The 26686-nt window shown below is 32.2% G+C and overlaps 2 protein-coding genes and 1 long non-coding RNA gene across 4 annotated transcripts in view; 1 reads left to right on the top strand and 2 right to left on the bottom strand.

Annotated features, from left to right (window-relative positions):
- Positions 1–3773: 3773 nt before the first annotated feature.
- Positions 3774–9297, top strand: LOC133182155 (uncharacterized). Its single transcript, XM_061316885.1, has 3 exons — positions 3774–3948; positions 7343–7570; positions 8825–9297. Exons 1-3 carry the CDS (start codon positions 3894–3896, stop codon positions 9112–9114), a joined length of 573 nt encoding a protein of 190 aa, XP_061172869.1. The 5' UTR covers positions 3774–3893; the 3' UTR covers positions 9115–9297.
- A 3935-nt stretch (positions 9298–13232) lies between these two features.
- The window catches only part of LOC133182619 (sushi, nidogen and EGF-like domain-containing protein 1), a 47639-nt gene continuing 34185 nt past the window's right edge, over positions 13233–26686 (bottom strand). The window contains exons 6-12 of the mRNA XM_061317466.1: positions 15688–15728; positions 15417–15536; positions 14954–15067; positions 14675–14788; positions 13719–13908; positions 13570–13620; positions 13233–13483 (exon numbers count right to left, since the gene is read on the bottom strand). Of these exons, the coding sequence (XP_061173450.1) occupies positions 13396–13483; positions 13570–13620; positions 13719–13908; positions 14675–14788; positions 14954–15067; positions 15417–15536; positions 15688–15728 (718 nt within the window). The 3' untranslated portion in view covers positions 13233–13395. The remainder of the gene's footprint in view (positions 13484–13569; positions 13621–13718; positions 13909–14674; positions 14789–14953; positions 15068–15416; positions 15537–15687; positions 15729–26686) is intronic.
- Positions 18193–26686, bottom strand: part of LOC133182156 (uncharacterized) — a 34772-nt gene continuing 26278 nt past the window's right edge. Inside the window, exons 3-4 of one of the 2 annotated variants that reach the window (XR_009720519.1) lie at positions 18985–19049; positions 18193–18434 (exon numbers count right to left, since the gene is read on the bottom strand). This is a non-coding gene — a long non-coding RNA (uncharacterized LOC133182156). The remainder of the gene's footprint in view (positions 18435–18984; positions 19050–26686) is intronic. The other variant, XR_009720518.1, reaches the window with a different exon arrangement.

Below are 26686 nucleotides of genomic sequence, written 5' to 3' on the forward strand. Positions count from 1 at the left end.
GCTGCCAAACTTTCAATTATAAACAGTCCTTATAGATAGTGCTTAGATATTGAACATGAAACATGGGGACAAAGAACAGCAATCAAGCTCAAAAGTCCTTTTCAAATCGGGGGCAGAGCAAACAGACCTCTAAAAAACCAGAGGTGGGATCAGGTGTCATGGAGGAGTAAGCTGTCGACCAGTCACACCCGTCGTCTTTTCAAATCTGTAGACAAATATTCAGCGTTTAAATAATGGCCTAACAATTTGTAAGATAAACGTCAGTCAACATTTTATTTAATGATAGATTGTATTTGCTGACAAGGTCATTGTATCGACCATAGAATTTGCAAAATGATGACTTTCAATGATACAGTTGATATCATTGTTTCATCAACTTGTTGTTTCAATATCTTGCCTCCTTTTAGATATTGTTCGTAAGTGGAGCATGCTCTTGCGTATCGAATCAACTTGGAGATCCAAACCCCATACGCAGGTGAAAAGGGCGTATTGCTACATAATTAAGGAAAGCTGAAGATAAAAAAATTGAAGTCGTCATTTTTATCATGAAGTATTGCTGTTAGGTTACCATTAACGTCTTTTTTCCAAACTTTTCAAATATAAACAATCTTTATATTGTTGCCTAGATATTGAACATCTAAAACAAAATCCTGAAGTGTTCTTGCTCTTCTTCTTTCACTACACGTCATTACTGTAAATATACCGGGTAGTTCATTACTGTTTCTATTGTTTCTATAGCACTGCTATTGTTTCTATTATGAATTCTCTCGAAGAATATGCCAGGCATTGTGCAAAATATGAAGGGGAAGACTTGAACACTTTCAGAATGGATTAAGTGTTTTAGAAATGTATTAAAGAATCGTCATGTTGGAAAGTTAAATAGCAATATGCGAACCATTCATCCTTCTGTTTTCACTAATCGGAGGTGATAAAAGAAATAGAAACTCTCTGCAATTCTCCCAGTCTCTCCACATGAACAATATATTATGGTTCCAGCAGACAAGGAAGACAATACAGTATTTGTGACAATATCGTCCTTGTTTGTAAGACTCTTTATCATTGCTGTATTTTAGAAGTACTCTTTCTTATCACCAATTATTTATAAAACGATTTAGATTTCAGGTAGAATATTTTAATACAAATTGCTTTAGAGAAACAGTTAAAAGTCTTATTTTTTTTTTATTATAAATAACATGATCCTTTTCTTATATTATATTGCGGGCTATCCTAAATACCCGGGATAACTGGTCATTGTAAACAGGCACTGCTTAGATTTTGAAATAAAGAATTAAAAGCAGAGCCCTTTCAGATGTTCACGATCGGAAAATAAAGAACTTGTACACTCAGTCCATTTTCTAAGGATGAAATTTTTCAAAATCACATTTTAGTCTTTAAATTACTTAACACTGTTGTAGAGAAAAAAAAAACTTCATACGTATTATGCCACAGCTTATTCTAAAAGTGGTTAAATCGAGTATGAATTCTCATAAACTCCAAAGATCTTTTAAAAATTTAAAATCTTTTTTTTTAAGTTAGCAACATCAAAACATATGACTTTCTACACTTCATACAACCATTCCTCACGATAAATCAAAAACATAAGCTTTTTGATATCATACACAACTTCTTTTTCAAAAAATAGTCTCCGAGATTATTCGATACTGTACTCCAAGCATGCTCTGAGTACGATCAAATGTTAAAGCGAGACAGGCTAGATAAGTTGATGTTACAGGGATTTCAACAACTTTGTTTAAAGCTAGCATTTCGTGAATTCTATGGTCGTAATAATGACAATATTAGCAAATATAACCTATCGCTGGGTCGGTATTCGACAGACGTATTCCATTATAATTGTTAGGCCTTCCTGTTGTACCAAATTTGACCACGGAATATTCCGTCTACCTGATAAATAGACAGGGCTCACGGCAGGTGTGACTGGCCGAAAGGGGATATTTACTCTTTCTAGGTACCCGACTCGTGTTTTATTCCCTGTTATCAGATTTGTATTGTTTATAGGTTTTCATTTATTTATTTATTTTTAGATCGATCACTGTTTATAATTCATCTAAGAGTTTAACTATCGAACTTATAAAGAAAAATCTTGACCCAGAAAAATATCTCTTATCTTGCCTCGAAAATGTTCAGCTATGCAGATTTAGTTCTTACAATTTTAAACGTCCTATTGAAACTAGGAGATAGCTATGATGGCATTCCTAGCAAAGGACTTAATGTGATCTTTTTAAGACATGTAACGAATTTCATTATATTTTTGAATTTACATAAAAAGAAATAAAGGTTCATAAACCCTCTGCTCACTCATACAAATCTTATGATTTTCCAAAAGAAATGTATTTTATAAGTAAAATACAAAGAATTACAGCATAGATAGCGGGGCAAAATTGGACAAAAAAGACATTTCATCTAGGCCAATTATAAAGGAATGATTAGATATTTATGTTATTAAGAGTTTCCTCTCTTATCAGAGTATCAATGAGCCTTAAAAAGGCTTGATTAAAATATATCTCACATACGAACACCAATATACAGAAATTTAACAACTCTTTTCATAAAAAAATGTTCAATGTTACAATAAAATTAAAACTGAGGCTAATATATGTTTAAGTAGCCGAATTAAGAGCCCTCTATACACTGCATACTAGAGAGTTCTGATTTTGTGGTATTTTTATACAGATAGTGATCTGCCCTTTGGTCAAGAATAAAATAAATTGAAATGTACAGTTTATTACTTAATTTGTGATCAAATCAAGCATTCATAACACTAGGCCAAGATGAATAGATAGAACACTTCACTTGCAGGTATTTTGCTCATTTAAGTAAACAACAGTGATTTATGTTCATCAGTACTTCATTGTCTTTGAACATTTTTCCTGGGGGTAAATGTAAGGCACCCTATGTTGAAAATGTGATAGATAAGCTCAATACTTACACCTTTACACACTATAATTTTCTCAATGTCCAAAAAAGAGCTTGAGTAATATTCTTCGTTCTATCATCAAATTTTAACAGAGAGAAACACATTTTTAATAGAAATAATTAAAAAATGTATTTTTATACAGGCACGTAGCAACTTTTTTAAAAAGGGGAAGGGACAGCCGGGGAAAAATGACAACTTACAAAATCTTTGACGAGCAACGAGCAAAAAAAAAAAAAAAAAAAAAAAAAAAACTTGCCCAAACTCAAAATTCTATTTCTTTTGGGAGGGGGTGCTACTTTCTAATTTTTTTTTAAACTTACAATCACATCGGAAGATTTGACTATGTTGCAACAGGAAGAGAGGACACCAACCGCTCTTTCAGTGAATATTTTCATACTACATATATATTATTAGTAATAGTAGGGATTGAAAAAAGTGGGGGGGGGGGTCCCCTGTTCTATAGCAACTCATCATTTCTCCATATTTTATAGTATATTTAATGACAATGCCCCTGCGCTCTCCTGCTTGTTTAGGTTTTTATGTTATATTTAATGAATAAATAGTCAGAAAGTTATATAACAGTTTGTCATAGACCGGATATACCCACTGGCGAAGGTTAGTGGATTTATAGCAATATATAAAGCTAAAGAGGTCCTAAGTAAATAAGTAAGGAAGAAGTACTTAACAAAATGTATTCGAAGCATTTTACCCCATACCAGGAAACGTCCTGCATATCATTAGTAAAAAAAGAGCACTGTTCTGCTACACTGAATCCTTTTATTTATAAAGCAGTTTTGACCTCAGTGGATAATCACATCGTATACTGTAGCCCTTATACGGAAAACACTTCTTCATTGTGACAATGAATCATCATAAACATAGAAGTGTACAGAAACAACTTATCTGAGTAACTATGGTGAATGTTTGTTTATTTTAATCCATATTTCCAGGTTTTAAAATGGATTTATTTTCCTTGGCTATTGTACTGTTCACTGCCTTGGACACAGCAATCGGTATGTAAAATGTGTTTCAGACTTTAATTTTCTAAGTAACATTTAGGTAAACAGACGACAGATCAGTGACAAATATCAGTCTCTGTGAATACTTCGTGGTTCAGAAATTTTGCAAAGAAGCAGGTTAGGTGGAAGGGGGGATCTCTTTTTTGCTTACTAGATCAAAGATCCTAGTGAGAGTCATTGATAATTAAGTGGAAAGACTTATTATTAACTCCTGTTGGCTAATTTAACACACACACACACACACACACACACACACAGATTTATAAGCACTAAAAAGCCAATAACATTGTATATCTCCTAATAGATGCAAGGTCATGAATGGAAATTTACACAAACCACTAATAATGGCAACAGTAACGAACAATATTTTTTTGGACGCCCTGTTGCTTTCTCAGGACAAAGAAAAGATTAGAAAGTCGTAAATACATAAAAAATGGAAAACAAAAACCCCTACAACTACATCAACCAGCACTAAACTACTTAATTTTACATGTTTAATTTGAATGCCAAAAGATCAACCAGTTAATATGAAATAGTTCCGGACCCTTATGAAATACATGCAGTCCCTCTGGTGTTCTCAGGTAAATAGTTATTTACATAATTGAACTAGTTCATTATCAGGACAAAGTAGTTAATCATGCAATCAAGCATTTTTTCCACCTACTTCACTTAGCATAACTATAAATGAAGAAATAAAACATTAAAACGATACTAGAAGGAAAATTCAAAACAGAATTAGGAAGAATATCGGATAAAAGAAATAAAAAAGTAATAAAAACAATATTGATTGATTGTTTTAGTCCCAGTCAGCAGTTTTTCAGTCATATTTCGGCGACATGTAAATATAAAAGACTATAAATATAATTAAGGTTATATTTAGAATTGATAATGTGTGTAACTGTCAAGTTAACACTATCTAGAGAAAATAGTCTTCTTTGTCAAAATCAAGAATATTGTCTAGTACAAGTTCATACTGGTGGAGTCATTGGTTAATACCACTGGGGCGGAATGACTTCAGCCTCTTGCATCTGAAACTTTTCTTTGCTTTTTCTCTGGGCATTCGTTTGTTTTCGCTTATGGTCCATAACTCCCAATGCCATGTCCTCCGATTTGGGACCTTTGAGGATGAAATGTCCCCCGACTGGTTCATTGACTGTCTTGGTTTTAATGGTCGAAAAGGAGGTATTGATTCTTCTGCGGAGATCTCCCTTTCCCCCATCATATTGTTTGCAGCCGATGAAATATATACAATTGTCTGTTTGGAATGACAATTCCTTAATATTCAGAGGCTGCGGGTGTAAAAGGATTGTTAAAACTGTGCTTACAGAGAGGACATCTTCTTTCAGAACAAGTTAACAAGACTCTGTTAGGTAATGGGTTGTCTAATCTGGTTCTGGCGCATGTACGCAGCCAAGGACGGTTCCTTAAAGACTTCTGTCATTCGTTTGTGTGAATAAAGAATTGGCAGGTTCTTTTTAAAAATACCGCTTAGGATTTTAAGGACGGAATGATCTGTAGTAACCAGTTGAACCCTGTTGCTATTTTTTTTAAATTTGTAATGTGAAAAATTTTGTCTGTTGTGTCCTGCCATCTCAATAATAGCGGTTTTGCATAAATGGTACTTTACACTAATAGATTGCTCTCTTCTTGGTACAAAGAAGAGATTGAAAACCTTTTCTTACGTATATTGTAAGGCTAAATATATTCTTTACACAGTTCAGGAAACAAAGGCATATATTTATCCTTGTCCCGAAATCTACATTAAGATTCAGTCTTGTATCTCAGTAAGTCCGAAATATAGGAAACTAGGTGATGTAACATATCATTGTGCAGTCAAGAGGTTTGTGACGAGTGGAGAAGAACAGAATCACTTGGTTAGCGAGTTGAAAAATTACAAGATGACATTGGAACATCAACCAAAAAGATCATTCATGCAAGGGAAAAAGGCCGAGAGAGAGAGAGAGAGAGAGAGAGAGAGCTTCTTTGACCATGTTCGACTTCTCATGTCACTTTATAGTCACACATATGTATGATTATTTCAACATCATATATATATATATATATATATATATATATATATATATATATATATATATATATATATATATATATATATATATATATATATATATATATATATATATATATATAGGGATGTCAATTTTACTCGGACATCTTAGTCGAATAGTTGGAGGCTTTAGTCGAACAATAGTCGAGTACTCGTTGGAATTTTAATTTTTTTTGTAAGTTGTCACTCCTTGTCTTTCACAGACTGCATGTACAATATTTACTCTACGCTAATCGCTATCACCATTATACATCGTATTTTTGAATCGTACAGTAAACATTTAAGTAGTAATGACTTAAAATATTATATTTACTGCACATTTTATCTAGATATCTAGATACAGGATATCAAACGGAAGCATTTGTCCTTTCTTTTCGTGACGCTAGTACATGTACCCGATATTAATCTATTACCTGCGACCATTTGAATGGGTCTAATCCAAGCTGAGTCGGTGTACTGGGCCTTAATAAACACTTAAAGTGTACATCTTTTTAAAAACATAGAAAGCTTGTGTTAAAATTTAATTATGAGACTTTGTGATATAAACATAAAAAAGAAAAATCAATACATTACAATGGTTATTATCAATTAATTATGATTAATTATTAGTTGCATTATATATACTCGTAATCTTATGGTATTGCGGATTGGAAGTAGCAACCAAAGTGTTTTACGGACCCGCAACTTTCACTCCAACGTGTCGTACGTATATATATATATATATATATATATATATATATATATATATATATATATATATATATATATATATACCTATACTCGGCATTTAGGGCCATTGAGCAGTGAGGGATCTTTTTCGTGGCAACACCTACTGCGACATGGGACCTCGGTTTATACAGTCTCATCCGAAGGACCGGTCTCCACTTCCCGCAGTGGGATTCAAACCCACGACGTAAGGATCAACTCCTTACTCCGCGACTCTAGAGCAGACGCTCTAACCACTGCGCCACGTGGCCGACTTCCATTACATATAATTAAATTATTAGAATTAAATATTTCAAATTAAACAAATTAAGCTGAATAAATTTAGCTAATCCATACTTGAAATAAAAACTATTTTGGTTCAACTGTTCTCCAAAATAAATTATACATTAGAATCGTACGGTGCATAATTACCTAATTCATTATATAATTTATCTATTAGTTGTAACTTGAAAGAAGTAGCGGTAATCAGAATGATGTGATTTTAAACAGTTTAATTCCAAAGAAAAAAAGATTTAGAGAGAAGGTATCATTGTAATGATTTATAAAGTATTTTAATATGCTTTATTTATAAAATCGTGTTTTTGTTACATTCAGGATTGGAATGCTCTAAATGTACTCATGTGGTCATAAAAGACGTCCCTTCATTTCTCCAAAATATTGTAATACCCAAAAGTCCTCAATGTGCTAGCACCCCTCCAGGACAAACAGCCAATGGTGTCAGTTTGGTGCAGTGTCCGAGTAATCCCACTTCTGGACAAGTATACAAGTGTGGGACGTACACTGGCACCATCATCGCTCAAATTGACTTAACAATCTTCAAAAGTAAGTAATTGTTTTGAGTGCTTCAAAGAAATGTGAATACAATGTAGGGACTATGATTTTCAAATTGTTGTAAGCTATGTTGTAAATTTTCTACATTAAAAATCATAATACAAAGTAAGAGAGGAATTATTCAAATACATGTATGAGTAATCTGACAAATGTACTTTTCAATATAGGTTGATTAGCATTTATTCTCCAACTCAAGTTCTCTAACTTTTTAGTTGTTGATATATGTGAGCTCGTGACTAAATACAATAAAAACGCTGAGGAACTCGAGTTGGTGAAAACGGGTAACTAATGAGCGAGAACACTTAATGGAACCGTTTCCTCCCTTTACTTGAAGATATACACGCTATATAAACGCGATTTTTTATGTGAAACAAAATGATTAAATGATTTGAGAAACATGATGTGTAATAAAAAATAATTACTTTCCACAAAGTTTTACTAAATAAGTCGTTGTAATTACAAAACAATTAAGCAAGATCTGCAATTAAGAATTCAGACTATTCATGAATATTGATGAAGGAAGTGCGTAAACAGTATATAGACACGCATGTCCACGGGAAATCATAGACAACGAGGTACGTTGCATTTTGACTACTATTTTGAATAAAAGTTAATATCTGTCATTACAGAGTAGATGGTTAATAATGGTTGTTTTCAAAGATAAGTATCTTTAAACATAAAACGTATGCCATCCATGTCAAAAGCTATTTCGTATATACCAAACGGCCTACCTCGTTTTCTTGACGCCATTTTTGTTTATCAATCTAAAAGTAGCGACGGTGTCACATGATGCATGAATTTAAATATAGCATTACTTTCCTAGTAGGATAATAAATAATTATAATTTGAGATCTTTACAATGCGTTCATTTCCAATTGTGTAATTTGAAATATTTTCGTAACTTTATTTGGTAAACAAAATAAATAAATATCCAACTTTATTTTAAACTGACGCAAGTTATAGCGTGTATATCTTTAATACTTTGAAACTATATCTGTAAATTATTTCTGCACGAAATATAAACAAAAGTAGCACAACGTGACATCATCAGAAGTGTTATCTACGTGTTAGAGAAACATATAGTGGTTATGGGAGAAAAAAAATAGAACATTATATCTCTTCGTCTTTTTGCTTGTGGGATCTACCCCCAATTAAATAATACAGTTCTCGCAGTATTAACGGTATATGTTTAATCTTATGATTACAACCAGTACTTGTCTGAACTTGCATGTGTTTCCGTTGTAGCCAGTGTGGATGCTGATATAGTGTACCGTGACTGTGTGCTGATGGACCCAGCAGTTCCAACCTCATGTGTCCCACAGAACAACATTCCTGCTGATAACGCAGTATTGAAAACTGTGTTGTCCAGCTTAGCAGATATCAATGCCGTCAACTTCGTCGGTACCAGATGCGTGGTAGACGAGAGATCTATGAGTAGCCTTAGGTCAGCATCAAATGCTAACCATCTGAGTGACGCCAAAATTGTCCTATACACTTTCATTCTTGTAATCTCTAAATATTCATACTATCCATGAGGACTAGAATTTGTCACATGTTACCCCTTTATCCAATGGTAATTCACTTTCATATTTCTCGCTGTGACAAACTATGTTGTTATATAAACCCAAAATACGTGTCTGTATTGTAAAAATGAAAGATCAAAGTCATATTTCAAATAATTAATATACTCGCTGAAATAACAGTTCTTATGTTTAGAAGAGCAATTTTGTTTTTATTTCATAATGCACTATTTTCAGTGGGAAATAACGCCGACATTTTTATGCAGCATAAAACACCCGATGGGAAAGAGAAATTGATTTTAAAAAATCACGACATGTGAGAAAAAGAATCTTCATTGTTTTTGATTGAATTTGAATTTTATCCAAATCGGCGTGTGATTTCTATTCCCTCGCCAAAGGACCATGAATATAAAACACAAAGTTTGGTATGCTGCACAAATTCTTAAAACTTAGTTTGCAATCTCACTTGAAAATACTGTTGTAAGTTATTTTGATAAAATCTATGAATTTAAAAAAAAAAGTTTTAGGATATAAAATATGCAAATATGAAGATGGCGAAACGTAATCAAGCTCAAAAGTCCACTGAAACAATACAAATTGTGAGCAGAGCAAACCTGAACCTCTGGTTTAAACATATTTTATTGCAATTAATACATACAATGATATTCGGCACAAGTTCTAAAAACTTAATTCGCCCTTTCCCTACACGTAATATAACAAAATGAAATAGATGTGTCCAACAATTTGTCCAGAATAAATTAACTCACAACACAGAAATCTATACTGCTATATTCTGGTCTATAGTCAATTCTATATAGAAGAACAATCAATTAAATCTACCAGAATGCTCTGTATAAGAATGTACAATAGAAAAAAGATATTCATTTTTAGCAATACTGATTGAAGTACCTCCCAGAGTAAAGTATGTGTGTTAACAATATGAACTTTATTAAATCTCAAAACTTATCGAAAACTCTTTCCTGACCTCAGAGTAATTAGGACAAGAAAAAACGATGTTTGAACCTCTAAAACATCACAGGCGGGATCAGTAGGATGAAGAAGTAGGCATCTCCTGTCCACCAGACACATGCGCCATGTGCTCCTTGTCATGATCACGTAAACGGAAAAATTCGAAGACAATTCAGTAAAAAAATAATGGCCTAATGGTTTTAATGAAATTCGGCAGTCAATAGATAGATTGTATTTGCTAACAAGGTCATTGTATCGACCATAGAATTTGCGAAATGTTGACTTCAATCGGGACTGCTGATATCCTAGGATCTTCAACTTATTTGCCAATAGCTTTTATCGTTTTAGAAATTGTACGCACGTAGAACATGCTTTCAAATCAACTGAGAGACATTAACTCCATATGCAGGTGATAATGGTATTCTGCAACACAAATAAGGGAAGCTGACGATAGGAAAGTTGGTGATCACATTTATCATAAAGTTTATTTTTGAGTTTGACATCAATGTCTTTCTCTAATAAAATATCAAATTATGAAACAAATATGTCAGACTCTATGATGTCTTTCATTTTGAGTTCAGGGGAATGTATCAAATTAACACAGGAAAAAATTGTTTAATGATAAAACGTCGTCGATAGATCTGAAAGTCGAGCTTAAACAGCAAGATCTTCTTTTCATGTAGAAGGTTTTGAATGAATTCTGCTTCATATGAATACAGAACAGACCTGCTAGTAACAAGCAAAATTAGCAGTCATGGGAATTCCAGCAGATTGTTGGAATACCTGGTCTCCGAAAATTACAAAGATATTGTCATCAGAAACTCGAGCATCTTTTTAATAATAAGTTTGGAAAACTAGCATGTAGAATTAAAATATTTAATAAAACATAAGTTTGCAAATGACCAGTGACAAGGTAAGAAATCTAGAGCTCCATTTTTGTTGAAAAAGCAGTTATGTATGATGTCAAAAAAGTCTGGCATTTAATTTATCGTGGGGAATGGTTGTGTAAAGCGTTGGAAAGTTGTACGTTTTGATGCTGTGGATTTTGTTAAAATTTTGTGATTTCAAATTTTTAATTTTTTTCTTAGTGTCCACATCTAATTAAAACCCATTCTTGAGTATGTTGTTGTACAATGCTCTTGAAGATTCTCCTTCAGTGCTGTAGATAATTTTGCTAGGAGTAAAGAAAGAGGCTTGGTAGAACATTACTAGAACTACATGTATACATCTTTGTTTGTAATGATTTTTATTAATTTAAAAATCAAATATAGGTATGGTAATTCAAATTCAATTTAATTGTTGGGAATATCAAAAATGTTTAAAACTGACATTTGGCTTTCAGGAATTTCCTTCTAAACATTATAATGAAATGTATAGGTTGCAAAACGGAAATGTAAATTCAAATGCAATGTTATCATTTTAAAATTCTTCAATATATCAGTATTACTTCATAGCAAAGGATGCAAAAAGTATTAAATTCAATTAATATCTTTGAAAAACTGCACCAGGACAATCCTAAATATCATTGTACTTTGATTATTTTTATCATCTATTTCCACTCCAATTTTGTCTTAAAAACTGTACATTGAATTGAGGTATATGTATGCATTTTGATATATAAATGAACATTGAATACAATCATAGTCATTAGCATCGTCCATGACATATTAGTGACAATGCTATCGATGTCTCTCCTTCACTGCTGTTAATATTTTAGTGAGGATTAAATATAGGATATTCAATGCTTCGAAGTGCGAAGCACGAGTTAAAATATAAAAAAAAATCTTGTCTTACGAGTGAAATAAATTCCATATCCAACTACAAAACATTGAATTTTCTGTTTATTACATTTTCTTTGATTTCCCTTTCCCTCTGTCTTTTCTTAACACAGTGTCATAGGCTGTGACGTCATAGTTGATCGGTTGAGTCTTCATAGCTTAGCAATTGTGAGATTGGAAACATTGTAATAAGGACTTAAGCAACATATTTGTGAAGAAATTCGCAGTTTTAATCTCTATCAAGATGGTTACTATCTCTATCTTATGACAGGCCAGAACTTATGTTTTACTTACTATGATATCCTTTCACAATGTGACAGAATATCACTTTGGTATCATTTTACACTGTGATAGAATATCCCTTTTATTCAATAAATTTCACTGTTGAAAATGTAATAAAGAAAGAGGCTTGGTAGAACATTTACAGGACCCGCTATGTATATTTGTTTGTAAGGATTTTTATTTAGTTCAGGAATCCAGTATAGGTATTGCAATTAAAGTGCATTTTGATTTTTGAGAATATTGCAAATATTTTAAACTGACATATAGGCTAATTCTGAAGGATTTCTTTCTTAAAGGGAGCTATGAGTATAAGTTGGTTTATCATATAGCGAATTAAATCCAAGTTCCTCTACAATACAATTAAAATAATGAACCTTACAAACAAAGACTATGTTGTTACCCGGTACCAGTGCATATTGATTGTGTAATCTGTTTTTCACTACTGAAGTATTGAAGGTAGAAGAATAGACGGTCTTCAAATTGCCCCTCAGTTGCTTTATGTGAGATTTCAACATCCATCTGATACTTTTAAACCATTCTGACAAAGTGTCAAAGTCTTCTTTTTCATGTTTGGTCCATCGTCTGGCGTAATCTTCCACAAAATTCATAATATTTATGAAATTATGACGCCAGTTGAAATATATATTATTTATGACCGAAATGTTAACATTAGAATTTTTTCAATAATATGAACAGTGTGTATTATAGAAATGCTTTACAATTTATGTAATTTTGTACATGAAATAAGAAATTATATTTATTACCGATTCAGGGAGCGCCTGGCACTCCAGGTGAGGTATGTCCGGAGGGCCTCTGCTGAAGTTTTGTCTCAAAATTGTATTTATTGTAATTATTTATAATAAACAAGTGATAAATATATTTTAAAAAATGCCATTTCGCTACGGAGTTATTTCAGGAAGTATATTTTGCATTTAGTATAATATTTACTCTCTTCCATTTTCCCTTAAATATCGCTCCTAAAAAAGCAACTTAATATTTTGTGAAAGTTTTAAGAATGCTTTATAATTTAATGTGCTAAAATATAAAATCCCCAGATAGACACAGCTGTCATTCTCAACAAGTTCATCCAAAAATTACTATATATTTAATTTTTTTCAAGATTTAATACATTATCAAGCAAAGCATTTATACATATACAAGTAAAAGAAGCAAGAGTATTTTTTTTATGTTACAAACAAAACTATAATAAAAAATTCTCATCTTATGATGTCACAGTTTCTGAAACCCACTTCCATATCCTTATATCTCATTTTAAAAAGTTTTTGGATCCTAAACTAAACAAGGTGCAAATTGTATTAGTTTGGTTCAAATTTTGGACCGACCTGGGCTGGTACCTAGAGAAAAAAAAATTAATTAGATAATGTTAAAAATATGACATTTTTTTTCTAACTCATGAATATTTCAAAAGGTCACTACTTACACAAGTTTTGGTTGAGAGTCAGGTTTCCGAACATCTAAGTAGTTAGATAGCCTAAATTAAAAAAAAAAACTCTCCAAATCTAGAGCACTCAAAAATATATTTTAAGCAATCAAAACTTGTATAAACTAGTTCAAGAGAGAGAGAGTTACCAGGAATGGTCGACTTTCCTGTATTTTTTCTTGTTTTTGCAGATGATGAATATAGTGATTCCAACAGTAAGTGCTAGTGCTGTTACTAATGCAGCCAATTTGAATTCGTTAAGCTTACAAACTCGATCATTTAGCCCATCAAAGCAATCAAAGAGGAAAGTACATGGATTTATTGCACATTCGTCAATGTCTGTAAAAGATCAATAAATAATAAACTTGCCATAGGATTATGCAGAATGGAAAACCGTTTACTACATAGGAACTAAACGTCAGTAAGATGTACTCTGTATTATAAATGAATCTAAAAATGCATTCAAAATGGGAACAAAGGAAGGTTGTATAGTTGACCTTATTTTTAAACCCTTTTCACTTTACGAATCCAACACCAACATGTCTTTTTTTCTTATATATTATCGTTAACTGAATAGAATAAATCTTTTTAACTTTTTTCCAAAGCTAAACTGAGAAAATACAGACTATTACAGATTATATGGTAGCAATAATGTACACTGTAGTCACAAGCAGAGCAAGATGCCTTCATAATGAAGTTGCAAGATGAGTTTTCTATCACCTTCCATAATTTTAGAAAAGAGAGAGTACTAATATTATGAGAAACCAGAATTAAAATGATGTTTGGTTATAAAATGAATGTAATTTATGTAATGTAATTTATCACCGATTGATTAAAGTGTCATATCAATATGATAACTGAGATCTATGTCGGGGTTCCTATAACTGTTCTGCACAGGATTTTCTTTTTCTTTATTAGAACTAAACTTCAGCATATAAAAATATTTGGTAAAAAGTAAATCAGATGTAACCAAGAGGCTTAAATTCTTAAAATGTGAAAAATGTGAAAGGATAACCGGCGACATGCCACTATAGGCAGAAAGGACATAGATTAGGTTTATCGATCACTTCAGATACATGTAAACGAAAAAAGACGTAGTACCTACCAATTTCACAGTTGTAGCCTCCATAGCCAGCAGCACATGCGCATTGGTAGAGGTTTATCTGATCCCGACAAGAACCTCCGTTAAGACATGGAAAACTCGCACATTCATTTATATCTATAAAGTGTGAAAATAACGAACAGTAATCAACAGATAAAATCAAAATAAAAAAAAAAGTAATAATAAATAATAAAATCCAAAACTGAGAAATGTCTCTCCCATCTTTTGATGTTTATATTAAAAAGTTGCTCCATAAAAAAAATATTTCTCAAACATACATACCTGTTTCGCAGTTAGCACCTGTAAATCCAGGATGACAGGTACAGGAAAAAGAATTAAGAAAATCTGTACATGTCCCATTATTCAGACATGGTTGACTGGCACATTCGTCGATTTCTTGAAAAGCAAGATAAATAGAGAGGATATAAAGACTTTAAATAAAAGCCCATGAAAGTATGTATATTCAAGTAAAATTTATTACACAGTGTAAATCTACGTCACAATGTCATCACTATGACACAATCTGTGTGAGCTTAAAAGTATGTGTTTACTTGTGATGTAAATCAATCTCTCATAAAAAAGTATCAACTACCTTCGCACTTGAATCAAGTGTACTTAACAGCCTAAACTATAACATTTAAATGAGACATCAGTTTAAAGTGTGTGAAGATCAAAATATTTATTGTCCAGAGACAAACTTTCATAATGGTCACATTTTGTACTAAGCAGTCTGATATACTAGTACCTGTCTGACATATCCTGTCGGTGTACCCAGGAATACAGCTACACGTGAAGTTTTGAGTCATTCCAAGGCGAATACATGTCCCATTATTCAGACAAGGTTCAGATACACAGGGGCTTATATCTATGTCATATATATATATATATATATATATATATATATATATATATATATATATATATATATATATATATATATATATTCAATAAGTAATAAGGCAAATATATTTTTAATGTTCAAACGGTAATTGTTTTTGTAAAAAAGTTAAACAAACCTGTAACTCTTATTTCAACACACCGAGAGTCACTTGCTTTTCTACAAAAGAAGCACTACTTGGTCATATGACACTACTTTGTTCCATGAAGTTGTTTGTTTGAACTATTTGAATCTAAATATTTGTCAGGTATTGTTACGTATTTTTTTTAATTTTTCAAAATCCTTACACTATCATCATATAATAATATATACATCATACATTGAGTGAATGCATATTGTCAGCTGTTCAGTTAAATTTACCCATTATTATCTTCCGCCAAGACGCAGAGAATATGTGAACCAATCTGTAGTGCTGTTGGTGTCCATGTTGTGTTGATAAAGACAACTCCAGGTCGTCCTGGGTACAGCAAGGGAGAAGTATATGTCATCCAAGCTGGTGACGTAACATCAACTCTTGATATTCTATAGAAATAAATGATAAGAAATGCTATTTTAAGATATGCAGTCACAAATATATATCTAAATGGTGTCATGTAAAATATGTCGATGGTGTCAGGAACATAAAGAAATCGAACAATGTTAAAAAATTTACGTTTGATTGCTAGCGATGTAAAATGAGATATGTAACTGTAATTGATTAAAAAATTTAATTGTATACAATTTGTTTTAACATACATACATACCCAACTCTACATGTATATAAAAAATACCTGGAGATGAACTGATGTCATTGGGTCAGAAGGAGTATATGTCCTCCCACCAATAAGAATATTTGAGCGGGGAAAGTCTTCTACAGTTATAGCTACAGCGTATATTCCATTCACTGTGTGGTTCGATGGAAAGGTTATCGTACATGTTTCCTATGGAAACATTTAATTTTTATTCATAAACATCAAAATCAATTTCAGTATAAAACTATTATTGTTAGACGATGAAATTTAATAGTAAGGTCAGAGAGACGTTCCCCGATTATATATAATTTTTCCGAGGAATTTTTGATTGAAGTATTGCTACTCTAACAAGTTTCCTTCCAAAAAATTGAGGTATCTTACCAGGCATTGTTGCAAGAAACCTAAGGATGACATTTCCTTTATAATCAGCTGTTGAATATCACTTAAATTGCTGATATCACAATTTTTTGTGTTTTTATCTTTTAAGACATTTTAAGACAGTTTAGAAATAACAAGATGATAATAATTATAAATATTTTTGAAATGTTACAATGAGATTCGAAACAGATTTCGAGGAACGTATCGTCAGACCTCAATGATATGGTATACAGCAATATTAATTTACACTATCTAAGCTGGCATATGGAAGAGCTGTACAGACAGAGACACATTCTGAACCCGTGGACCATCGGCATCTTAGAATATCTCCATTAACATCTGCTACTGGAATTTGTAAAGCAAGCCGACACCCATACTGAAATCTGAAGAGATAGATTGAAACCAAATAAACAATATGTACTTGTGCAATATTTATATCGAATCATAAGAAAACTTTAAGATACGTTTTGAAACTTTATTTAATTACATTTACTATTGTAGGTAAATTCTGTAACTTTTAAAAGTAAAGTGTTTGGTATTCTTTGAATTTCATGAGAACTACAACAAATCACATAACGGGAAAATGACACTCTCCTGGTTATTTTGTATATATCTTATATAACTTAGAATGACATCTAACGAACATTCGATATATTACAGTTTATTTAGCTAGTGAAATTGTTGACTGGTCAAAGAGTTTTTAAATGTCCAGTCCGATAACCAGCAAATTTACAGTATTTTCTAAGTATTTATAATTAAATGACACTAAAAAAAGCCCATTGAATACACATTATTTCAAAGATGCATTTTGAATTGAAATTGAAGTGGTTCTGGCGAAGATAATAAATTTTAAAAGTTTACGGTAACGATTTCGACAAACAACGGACTAATTTCGATCAGAAAAAGCTCATTTGAGGCTCAATTCTTATTATTGTTGAAAAATTTTAATACCTGGGGCAAATGTTTGTGGGAAAGCAAAATTGTATTGTTCATTGGGACGTAATTTTGTGGGTAGCTCGTACATAGAGAATATTCAATTATAAATATGTTGACAGAATAATTGTTCACGAGGATGCAAATTCGTAGGTGAGGGTCTCTACGAACAATGATGATTCCACAATACTTTATAAAGTTAAAACAGATCTTAAGTCTTACGTGTACATTGGTTTTCCTGTTGTGACAGGACTACTGTTAGGTTGTTGGATATCGCTCCTGGTGGCCAAATTTACGACTGTCTGAATTGACCAGGATGAAGGAGACCCATAGTTCAAACTTATCCAGCAACAACCTGTAAATCTGTTAAAAGAGACATCGTTTTTCAAAAGAAACAAAATTATTTTTTTCCAGTACAATTCTTCGTCATTTGTTTCAATGGATGTATGAAGAAAAGGGCAAAACAAATCGGCAAGGTTACAAAATAACAATAGATATAATTGTAAAAAAAGATTTACAACTGCTACTTTATATTAAAAAGAGGAATGAATACATATATACTGTAATAATCATACTCAACAACAAATGGACCTTCTCCTGGAAATGTAAATTCAAAATTTCTTTCCCCTTGTTCCCAATTCTCAGCTACACTGGCTCCTGTACAAATGTAGTTCACTGTACTCAAAGGTTGAGAGGTTGAAGTACAACCAGACGTACACCTCCAGAAGGTACTATTCATCCCCGTGACCAGGGAACCTATCAGCGCTGGAGTGCAACCAGGTCCTTGGCCGTATATCCATCCCAACTTAAATGAGAACTGGACCTGCAAAGTTTTTGGGGAAACTTAAATTCACAATATATATATATATATATATATATATATATATATATATATATATATATATATATATATATATATATATATATATATATATATATATATATATATATATATAAAGCACTAAAAATGACCAAATATTTCCTTTGTTTTTATGACTTCTTAACTTTTTTCTTTGTCCCGAGGAAGGGACAGGTTCGTCCCGAAAATTTGACAATTATTATTTTTCGTGTCGTTGGTCATTTTTAGTGCTTTATATAAAATTCCATCCGTGACCTTGTATCTACTTAGTAAATCTCGAGATTTCATTAATAGTTTTGAAGGTTGTGTACCCTTTGATTAAAATATTTCTTATATATTTTAAATCATTTAACATTAAAATTTAAAAGAAAAAATTAAAGAAAATAAAAAAAAAAAACCAATGAAATGTATGAAAAATGTGTAAAAAAGGAAAGATTCTGAAGACAATTTTTTCTGCTATCATGTCTAAATCTTTGAAAATTTCAGAAGAAAAAAGTTTAAACGAAAAAGTTACCCCATAACCGATTCCAGTGGGTTGCCAACTTATTGTACCGCCTCTAAAATGACTAGCTTCAGACACTGTTACAATTACAAAGTACAAGAGAATGTGAATTCCGGTATTCATCTTTATTTTCTTAAATCTCAAGCAGAGAAGATGTTTTTATATAGAGGCCAGTTAGGAAGCAACCAATAAGACAACTGACCACGCAGATGGATCGACTTCCTTATAATGTTTATGATATATAAAAAGCAATGGAAAGTTTCCAAAATACATAGATATATCAAGGAAAACTCATTGAGGTTCAAGGGGTATAAACATATGCCTCCATCTGTCAACTTTTACTGCATTCACAAGGAAGTATTCACATAATTGTTGAAACTTTAATCCAGTCCAAGGATCACCTTAAGATAAGGGAGTCTATTTTGACACTTTCCTTAAAGACCTTGAAATATTGTGTAAGGATGAACAGGTTACGATATTTTAAGACACAGTCAAACTTGTGGCCAAGATTATTCCTTATATTACATTTACGTATCTCTTTTTTACCAATATTTTTTTTTTAAAAATTAGTATGACTGTATCTCTCATGGCTTTATTTTGGCCTTATTTTGGTTGAACGTCATATACACCTAGCAATTACATAAGTAGTGCATAAGGATCGGTAGTTTAGCAAGTGTCGCTAATCATGGGCCAATCCTCAATATAGCATTTAGCGCAAACAGTTTGTAGAAACAAGGAGTCATACTACGGTCCAAAATTAATGTTATAGATACATTTGTTATTGACATACTGTAGGTTGGAAAAGAGACAATTGAAAAATAAAAATAGATCTATGAAAAAGCTGCCGCATTAAGCATTTCCAGCCCATAAACTTGATAAGTCTTTTACTCTTTGACAGATCCTTTTCGAATCTGCAAAAAGGGGGTAGGGGTTGCAGCATGGAAAATTCAAGGTCATGGTGGAAGGATGATCAACTTCTGTCCAAAACTCTTGAATTTATATTTACTTGCACTGATATTGCCATCAGAATTTTGGAACAAGCCATTGCTTCAACTTCTGTTTACCTTTCAGAGTTTTCAGCACAGTATGACTCCTTGTTTCTACGAAATGTATGCGCTAAATGCTATATTGAGGACTGGCCCATGATTGGCTACACTTGCTAAAAAATTGTGCACTGCTAATGTACTTGCTAAGTGTATAAAACGTTAAACCAAAATAAAGCCATGACAGATACAGCCCTACTTTTTTAAAGGATAAATATTGGTTAAAAATACCCTAATGTACTGTAAGGAATAATCTTATTCACAAGTTTCTGACCATAATTTTTATACCGGTATCTTTCAAATTTTCAGAAAGGCGTTGATTTGTGAAAATAAAAAAAATTCGAAAATGAATAAGAAATTGATTAAAATCGGAAATAGATTATAGGACAAAATATTGGTAACGAAATTCATATATTTTTGGCCAGGTTTATTCATGAATTGTACATTCATGTAATCTCGGGGTCGGAGACTTTGTGGAGGAGTATAAAGCTAAGCTCTAAAACTTCGCATTTTCTCAAAATAGCTATCATTTCTACAGAAAAATAGCACATTTTGAGAAATTATCTTAGTTAATATACTCAACTCATTCTTTTTCCACAAACGAAGTAAACTTCCTCTTTTAATCGACGTATTTAATCTGGATTTTTATAGTTTATTATGTAAATATCTTTTTAATGTAGATCCATAATATATCAAAATCAAAAAAGATAATGGAGTTATCGTTTAAAAATACATCCCCCCCCTTTTTTGCTCAACGTCTAAGTTTGTTCTTTTAACCTGTTTTACGTTGGATGAAGAAAATTGATAATACATTTTAAATTCTAGTGTACCTGAATACCTTAAATTTTAGTGTACCTGAATACCTTATTCTATGGTGTTCATTTTTATTATCCTTAACAATTGTGGTACTTTACAAAATAACCATTTGCCTGAGGGTTTAAAAGAATAAATTTTGAGTTGCATTTGATGTCATGATAAGTTGTCATACTTTACATTTTTAAAGACAGTTTTACAGATCAAAACCAATCTTGTGAATCAATGTTTTAAAATGCTTAGCTTCCTGAATGCAATATAGGCGTCCAAAAGCTTCTAAATAATAAATCAAATGTTTATGCATGAAGGAAGTAAACGTCCAGTGACATCATTCAAATAATCTGCTCCATGTTGAGTGCATAAAAAGACACTTTTGAAATCTAATGGACAATATCTACATATTTAGATTAATGGCTACTGAGTAGGTAGTAAAGTTAAGGATATATACATGTAAAATGTAACACTGAAGATAACGAACAGTGACCAATCTCATTAATCTAGTAACAAAACTTATCCTGAACAAGACAAAAACACAGACACCTCGAAACATAACAGGTGGGATAAGGTGCCTTGGAGGAGTAAGCACCTCAAAGCAAACTTGCCGTTTATTTAAATTTCAAAACTTGCCCTATAGCTTTATTCAGTTTTAAAAATACATCCTTATAAACTCTATACATAAAAAAAATAATAATAAAGAAATAAAAAATCAAATATTTGCTAAAATTGTGAAGCCTCAAGGGCAAGTGCAGAATAGAACAAATATCTAATTGGAAGAGCGATAGTTCAGATCGTTATTCTTCTGTTTACAGCCAATCCAGTCCAATCAATTTAGCAAAAATGTAGGCTAAAAGTAAAAATAATTAAAAAAGATATTATTTTGTCGTAAATATTGTACAAAATATGTGAAGTAAAAAATCTAAGAAAATCTAATGAAGACAAAACCTTATTATGGTATGTTTTGACATATAGGAATTACATGGACTATAGAAAAGGGGCATATTTCTATAATAATCCTATGTTTTTAAAAGGATTTTAAAAAGGCCCTTTTTTCATGATAGCATAATCTGATTTACAGATTTTTAACACAGTGTAGTAAATCATTAGTTCACAAAGATAATATTTTGAAAAGGATAATTGAATTTTACTTTTACCCTTTTTTTTTTGAAATGCAAGCATTTTTAAAATAGATATTAGATATAGAATATAGAAAGAGTAAAAATGCATGCATTTCCTTCAAATTATAATTTAGCATGCATGAAATATGTGGAGTACATTACGTTTAAACGCAATAAAAAATATTTCTTTCTCTCAACTGGCCTCAACGGGCCTCCGTAGCTGTGACTTGTTTTTTGAATATATTATCCGTAGGTTTTGAAAATATTCACAAATAATTTTCATAAATAAGTAAAAAAATTAAAATGACTATCTTGCTTTTCTTTACATATTTTATTAGATATTTATATCATGCATTTATTAACAGCAAATTTTTAACTTTTACATTTTCTACGAAAAATTGGTAAAAATTCTTATAAAATAATTAAGAGCTAATACCGGTCTATCAACGCTGAAACCATAACTTAATAGCGAAGTCTTTAAGATCAATGAAATGAAATTTGATGTTGCATTCCCCTTAAGGAAGCTCTAAACACTGCACACTAAAGAGTTCTACTTATAGGGTACTTTTATGCAGTTAGAGTGATCTGCCCTTAGAAGTAAGATAGAAAAAATGGTTATTTACAGTTAATTACACAATTTGTAATAGATTAAAATATTCTTAGCATTATATTAGACCAAGAATAAGTTATTGAATTCACTATTTCCGTTAGTTTTCCCAATGTAGGTAAACAACAGTGATTTCTGCTTACGAAGATCCATTGGCTTTGAACATTTTTCCTGCAGAAAAAAAGGCAGGTATCCTATCTTGAAAATGACTTAAATATTCTCAATATGCACACCTTTATATGATATATTTTTCTCCAAGTCCAAAAAGCACTTTTTGTAGTGTTTAGAGATTCCTTAAATACATGTACATGTGCTGGGCAGATTGGGCGTAGCAGGCACCAGAGAAGGACATGTCATCCTGTGTCAGGATATATTTACTCTTGTCCAGTAATCTTATATGCCAGAAATTCTACTCACCTCTGAGGTAAGCGTATTTCATTTTAGAGTTTATTTTAAATTTACATTTCAATTTAGTTGCAAATTCTGCCAAGTTAGTTCGCTGTATTGTTGACATTTTTCGTAAAGCTGTTTCAAATAAATATATTGTTGAATGATGCGTATAATGTACAGTACTCAACGTATATATTTAAGTAGTAACAACGTGTCGTTAGCATTGTAGTAAGTAAGTGGTAATACAGTACTCGAACTATATTCAAAGTAGTAACAATGTGTCGATAGTATTGTAGGCCTAGTAAGTGTTTGTACAGTAGTAAGTAGAATACTTGTAATGTGTATTCAACGTATAAGTGAATGACCATGTCTAAAGTATGGACAGTAAGTTTGAGTACAAAGTATGAGTAAAGTATGTATAGGAAAATATGCACATTTCGTATTATATATAAAATAGAAAGTTTATGTACATAAGTAACAAACAATTACAATATGTTAATAATAAACATTCCTTAGATCCTAGTTAGAAGTAAGAAGTAAAAGTGCATAATTATATAGTCGGAAGGACCGGGCGAGCCATTCCGACCTACTTGTTATTGTACAATGACCACAAGTGAGTCCAGGACGGAAGTGTCGCCATCACGGACCAAAGTTCTTTCCTTATTTATGACAAACCTGTGACAGCAACATACATTTTGAAATGGGCCTTTACGTCTGCAATATTTTTTTTCGGGATTTTACTGCATCTGTAAGTGTCATTATACGTAATTTAATTCATTTCCTCTTTCTTTAAGGTACAAATGGGAACTGGGATTTAATTCTACAAGTGTCAATCCAATTTATACCCCATAGTTCTTTTCTAAGGAGGAAATTCTTCAAAATGATATGTCGGTTTTAAATATTTGTAATATTCACAACAATCAAAATGAATTTGAATTACCATATCCATATTGATTTCCGAAACTTCATAAAAATCCATATAGACAAAGATACATGGCGGGTTCCAGTAAATGTTCTACCAAGCCTCTTTCTTTACTCCTCACTAAAATATTAACAGGAGTGAAGGAGAAACTTCAGAAGTACTGTGCAACAATTTATTTGAGACGTGTTGTAAATCAGATGTGGATTCTTAAAAATTCCAGGGAACTTACAGAAAATTTGAAATCACAAAGTTTTACAAAAATCAATAACATCAAATCTTACGACTTTTCAAATCTTTATACAACCATTCCCCACGATAAATTAAAGTCCAGGTTTTCATCATTGACAGTTGCTTTTTCAATAAAAATGGAACTCGTGCATTTACTTACCTTGTCATTGGTAATTTGTAAAATTATCTTGTAAATAAACTATCTGAGTGTACACACAAGTAATGTGAAGTTGATATTAAAAAGATAATGAGTTTCTGATTGACAATATCTATGTGGTTTTTGGAGACCAAGTCTTCTAACAATCTGTTGGAATTTCCATGGGTACCAATTGCGCCCCGTTATTAGCAGACCTTTTTTTGTATTCATATGAAGCAGAATTTATTCAAAAACTTCTACACGAGAAGAAGAAAACACTTGCTGTGGCTTTCAACTCGACATTTAGATACATCGACGACGAATTATCAATTAACAATAGTTATTTCCATTCATATGTCGACACGATATATCCGAATGAGCTTGAAATAAAAGATACCACATAGTCTGATACATATGTTTCATATTTGGATATTTTACTAACAAAATGGTAATCTAACAACCAAGCTTTATGACAAACGTGATGACTTTAACTTTTCAATCGTCAACTTCCCTTACTTATGCAGCAATATACCCTTATCTCCGTCGCCCGCGTGGCGCAGTGGTTAGAGCGTTTGCTCTAGAGTCGCCGTGTAAGGAGTTGATCCTTACGTCGCGGGTTAGAATTCACTGTCAGACATTGAGACCGGTCCTTCGGATGAAACCGTATAAACCTAGGTCCTGTGTAGCAGTAGGTACTGACACTGAAAAGACCCCTCACTGCTCAATGGTCCTGAGTACCAAGTATAGGTCAAAATTTGCAGCCCTCCACCGGCAAGTGGTGGCGTCTCCAGATGAGTGAAAAATTCTCGAGAGAGACGTTAAACAACAAACAAACAAAACCCTTATCACCTGCATACGGATTTTTTTATCTCTTAGTTTATTCGATATGCAATAGCATGAACAATATCTAAAATGAGGTAAGTTATTGTAAAACAAGTTGATGAAAGAAGAATATCAACAGTCCCGTTTAATGTCATCATTTCATAAGTCCTATGGTTGATACAATGACCTCGTCTGCAAATACAATCTATCATTGAGTCGAATGCTGACTGACGTTTTTCTTACTACAATTTACTAACTGTTAGGCCATTATTTACTCACTGAATTGTCGACGGATTTTTCCATTATTTCCCGATCATGACAAGGAGCGCACGGCGATTGTGATCGGTCGCAAGGAATACTCACTCCTCCATGGCACCTGATCACACCTCTGATGTTTTAGAGGTTCGTGTTTACTCTGCTCCTGTTTTGTATTGTTTTAATGGACTTTTGAGCTTGAATACTATTCGTTATCTCCAAATATTTCATCCTTTTAAAATTTAAACAACTACAGTAACAAGAGCTATGTCCCTTTTCTTTCGTATTTTTTAAAGGAATATTCATATAACTGAAAAACCTGCTTCCCCCTCATCCGGTTTCGGTAGATTTTTTAACCACATTTATTTTGAAAGACTAGCTTTATGGTCTCCCGCCTGGTGGTCGAGTGGCTCTATATTGACTCTCCCCCTTACCTACAATAATGATGTTTCTCTTCTCTGGTATGAATTTTATTCATATCATTGATGCATGTATGTATCTCTGAACAATGGTATGTACTTAGGATGCTTTCCGCAATGTATGACAGCCGGCGTCAAATCTGCTTACGCGTGTTCTTTCAAAATTATTTGCTTTTGTGATAGAACTTAATGTTAAGATTCTATGATGAAGAAATAAATTGAAGTAATAGAGAAAAATATATATAAAAAATTGTCTGGAAGGCAGGTTTGCTTCATAATGAAATGTAACTAAAATGTATCACATCTGATGTCTTTGAAAAGGGCGAGGGTAAATTTAAGTTGACACAGTTTTTAACAAGTTCTAAATACCTGTATTTACAGACGTTACTGGGCTTCGTTAATTCCAAGCTTTAGAAAATGTCTGAAATTCTGCAAGAAGAATAGCATTATCATATTTGCACCATTGCAAGGGATTTTAAGCATAATAGTATATTGTATGTAAAGCTATAATCAATGCTTTATTGATATTCCCTTCAGAACAAGTTCTAAGGGGGGGGGGGGTCCTGGACGATATCATTTCTTTAAACTGAAAAAAAACTTGAAAATACATGTAAAAGGCTCACACTGTTAAGGAATTTATGCTAGACAAAGGAAATAAATGACAGTGAAATTATACACTGTATTTTAATGAATGTAATAAAAATGCATTAAAATTGGAACTTGCTGTAAAATCATATATCTTCGAGGGGGTCAAATTTTCGTGTTGGTTCTTGGGGATTTGATTTTGTGTTTGAAGAAGTGCTGAGTTGTAATATATTTAAGATATTCAGTTTCAGGAGGGACGTGAATCCGTGGGTCTCTTCTTACCACGAAAACAACGAAAAATAAAACCCCAACGACAATTCGCGATTTCAAAGTGGTTTGTTTATTTAACCTTATATCTATAAGCTTTTCAATTTATGAA

This window comes from Saccostrea echinata, unplaced genomic scaffold (genome assembly GCF_033153115.1).
Source record: "Saccostrea echinata isolate AGI-Se365-2 ecotype Australia unplaced genomic scaffold, CSIRO_AGI_Sech_v1 ptg000009l, whole genome shotgun sequence".
Classification (NCBI taxonomy): Eukaryota; Metazoa; Mollusca; class Bivalvia; order Ostreida; family Ostreidae; genus Saccostrea; species Saccostrea echinata.

Excerpts from the sequence above, each read along its gene's own strand:
- LOC133182155 (XM_061316885.1), top strand. The coding sequence starts at position 3,894 with ATGGATTTATTTTCCTTGGCTATTGTACTGTTCACTGCCTTGGACACA. Across the intron at positions 3,949-7,342 it reads TGCCTTGGACACAGCAATCG|GATTGGAATGCTCTAAATGT; the intron begins GTATGTAAAATG and ends TGTTACATTCAG. Across the intron at positions 7,571-8,824 it reads TGACTTAACAATCTTCAAAA|CCAGTGTGGATGCTGATATA; the intron begins GTAAGTAATTGT and ends TTTCCGTTGTAG.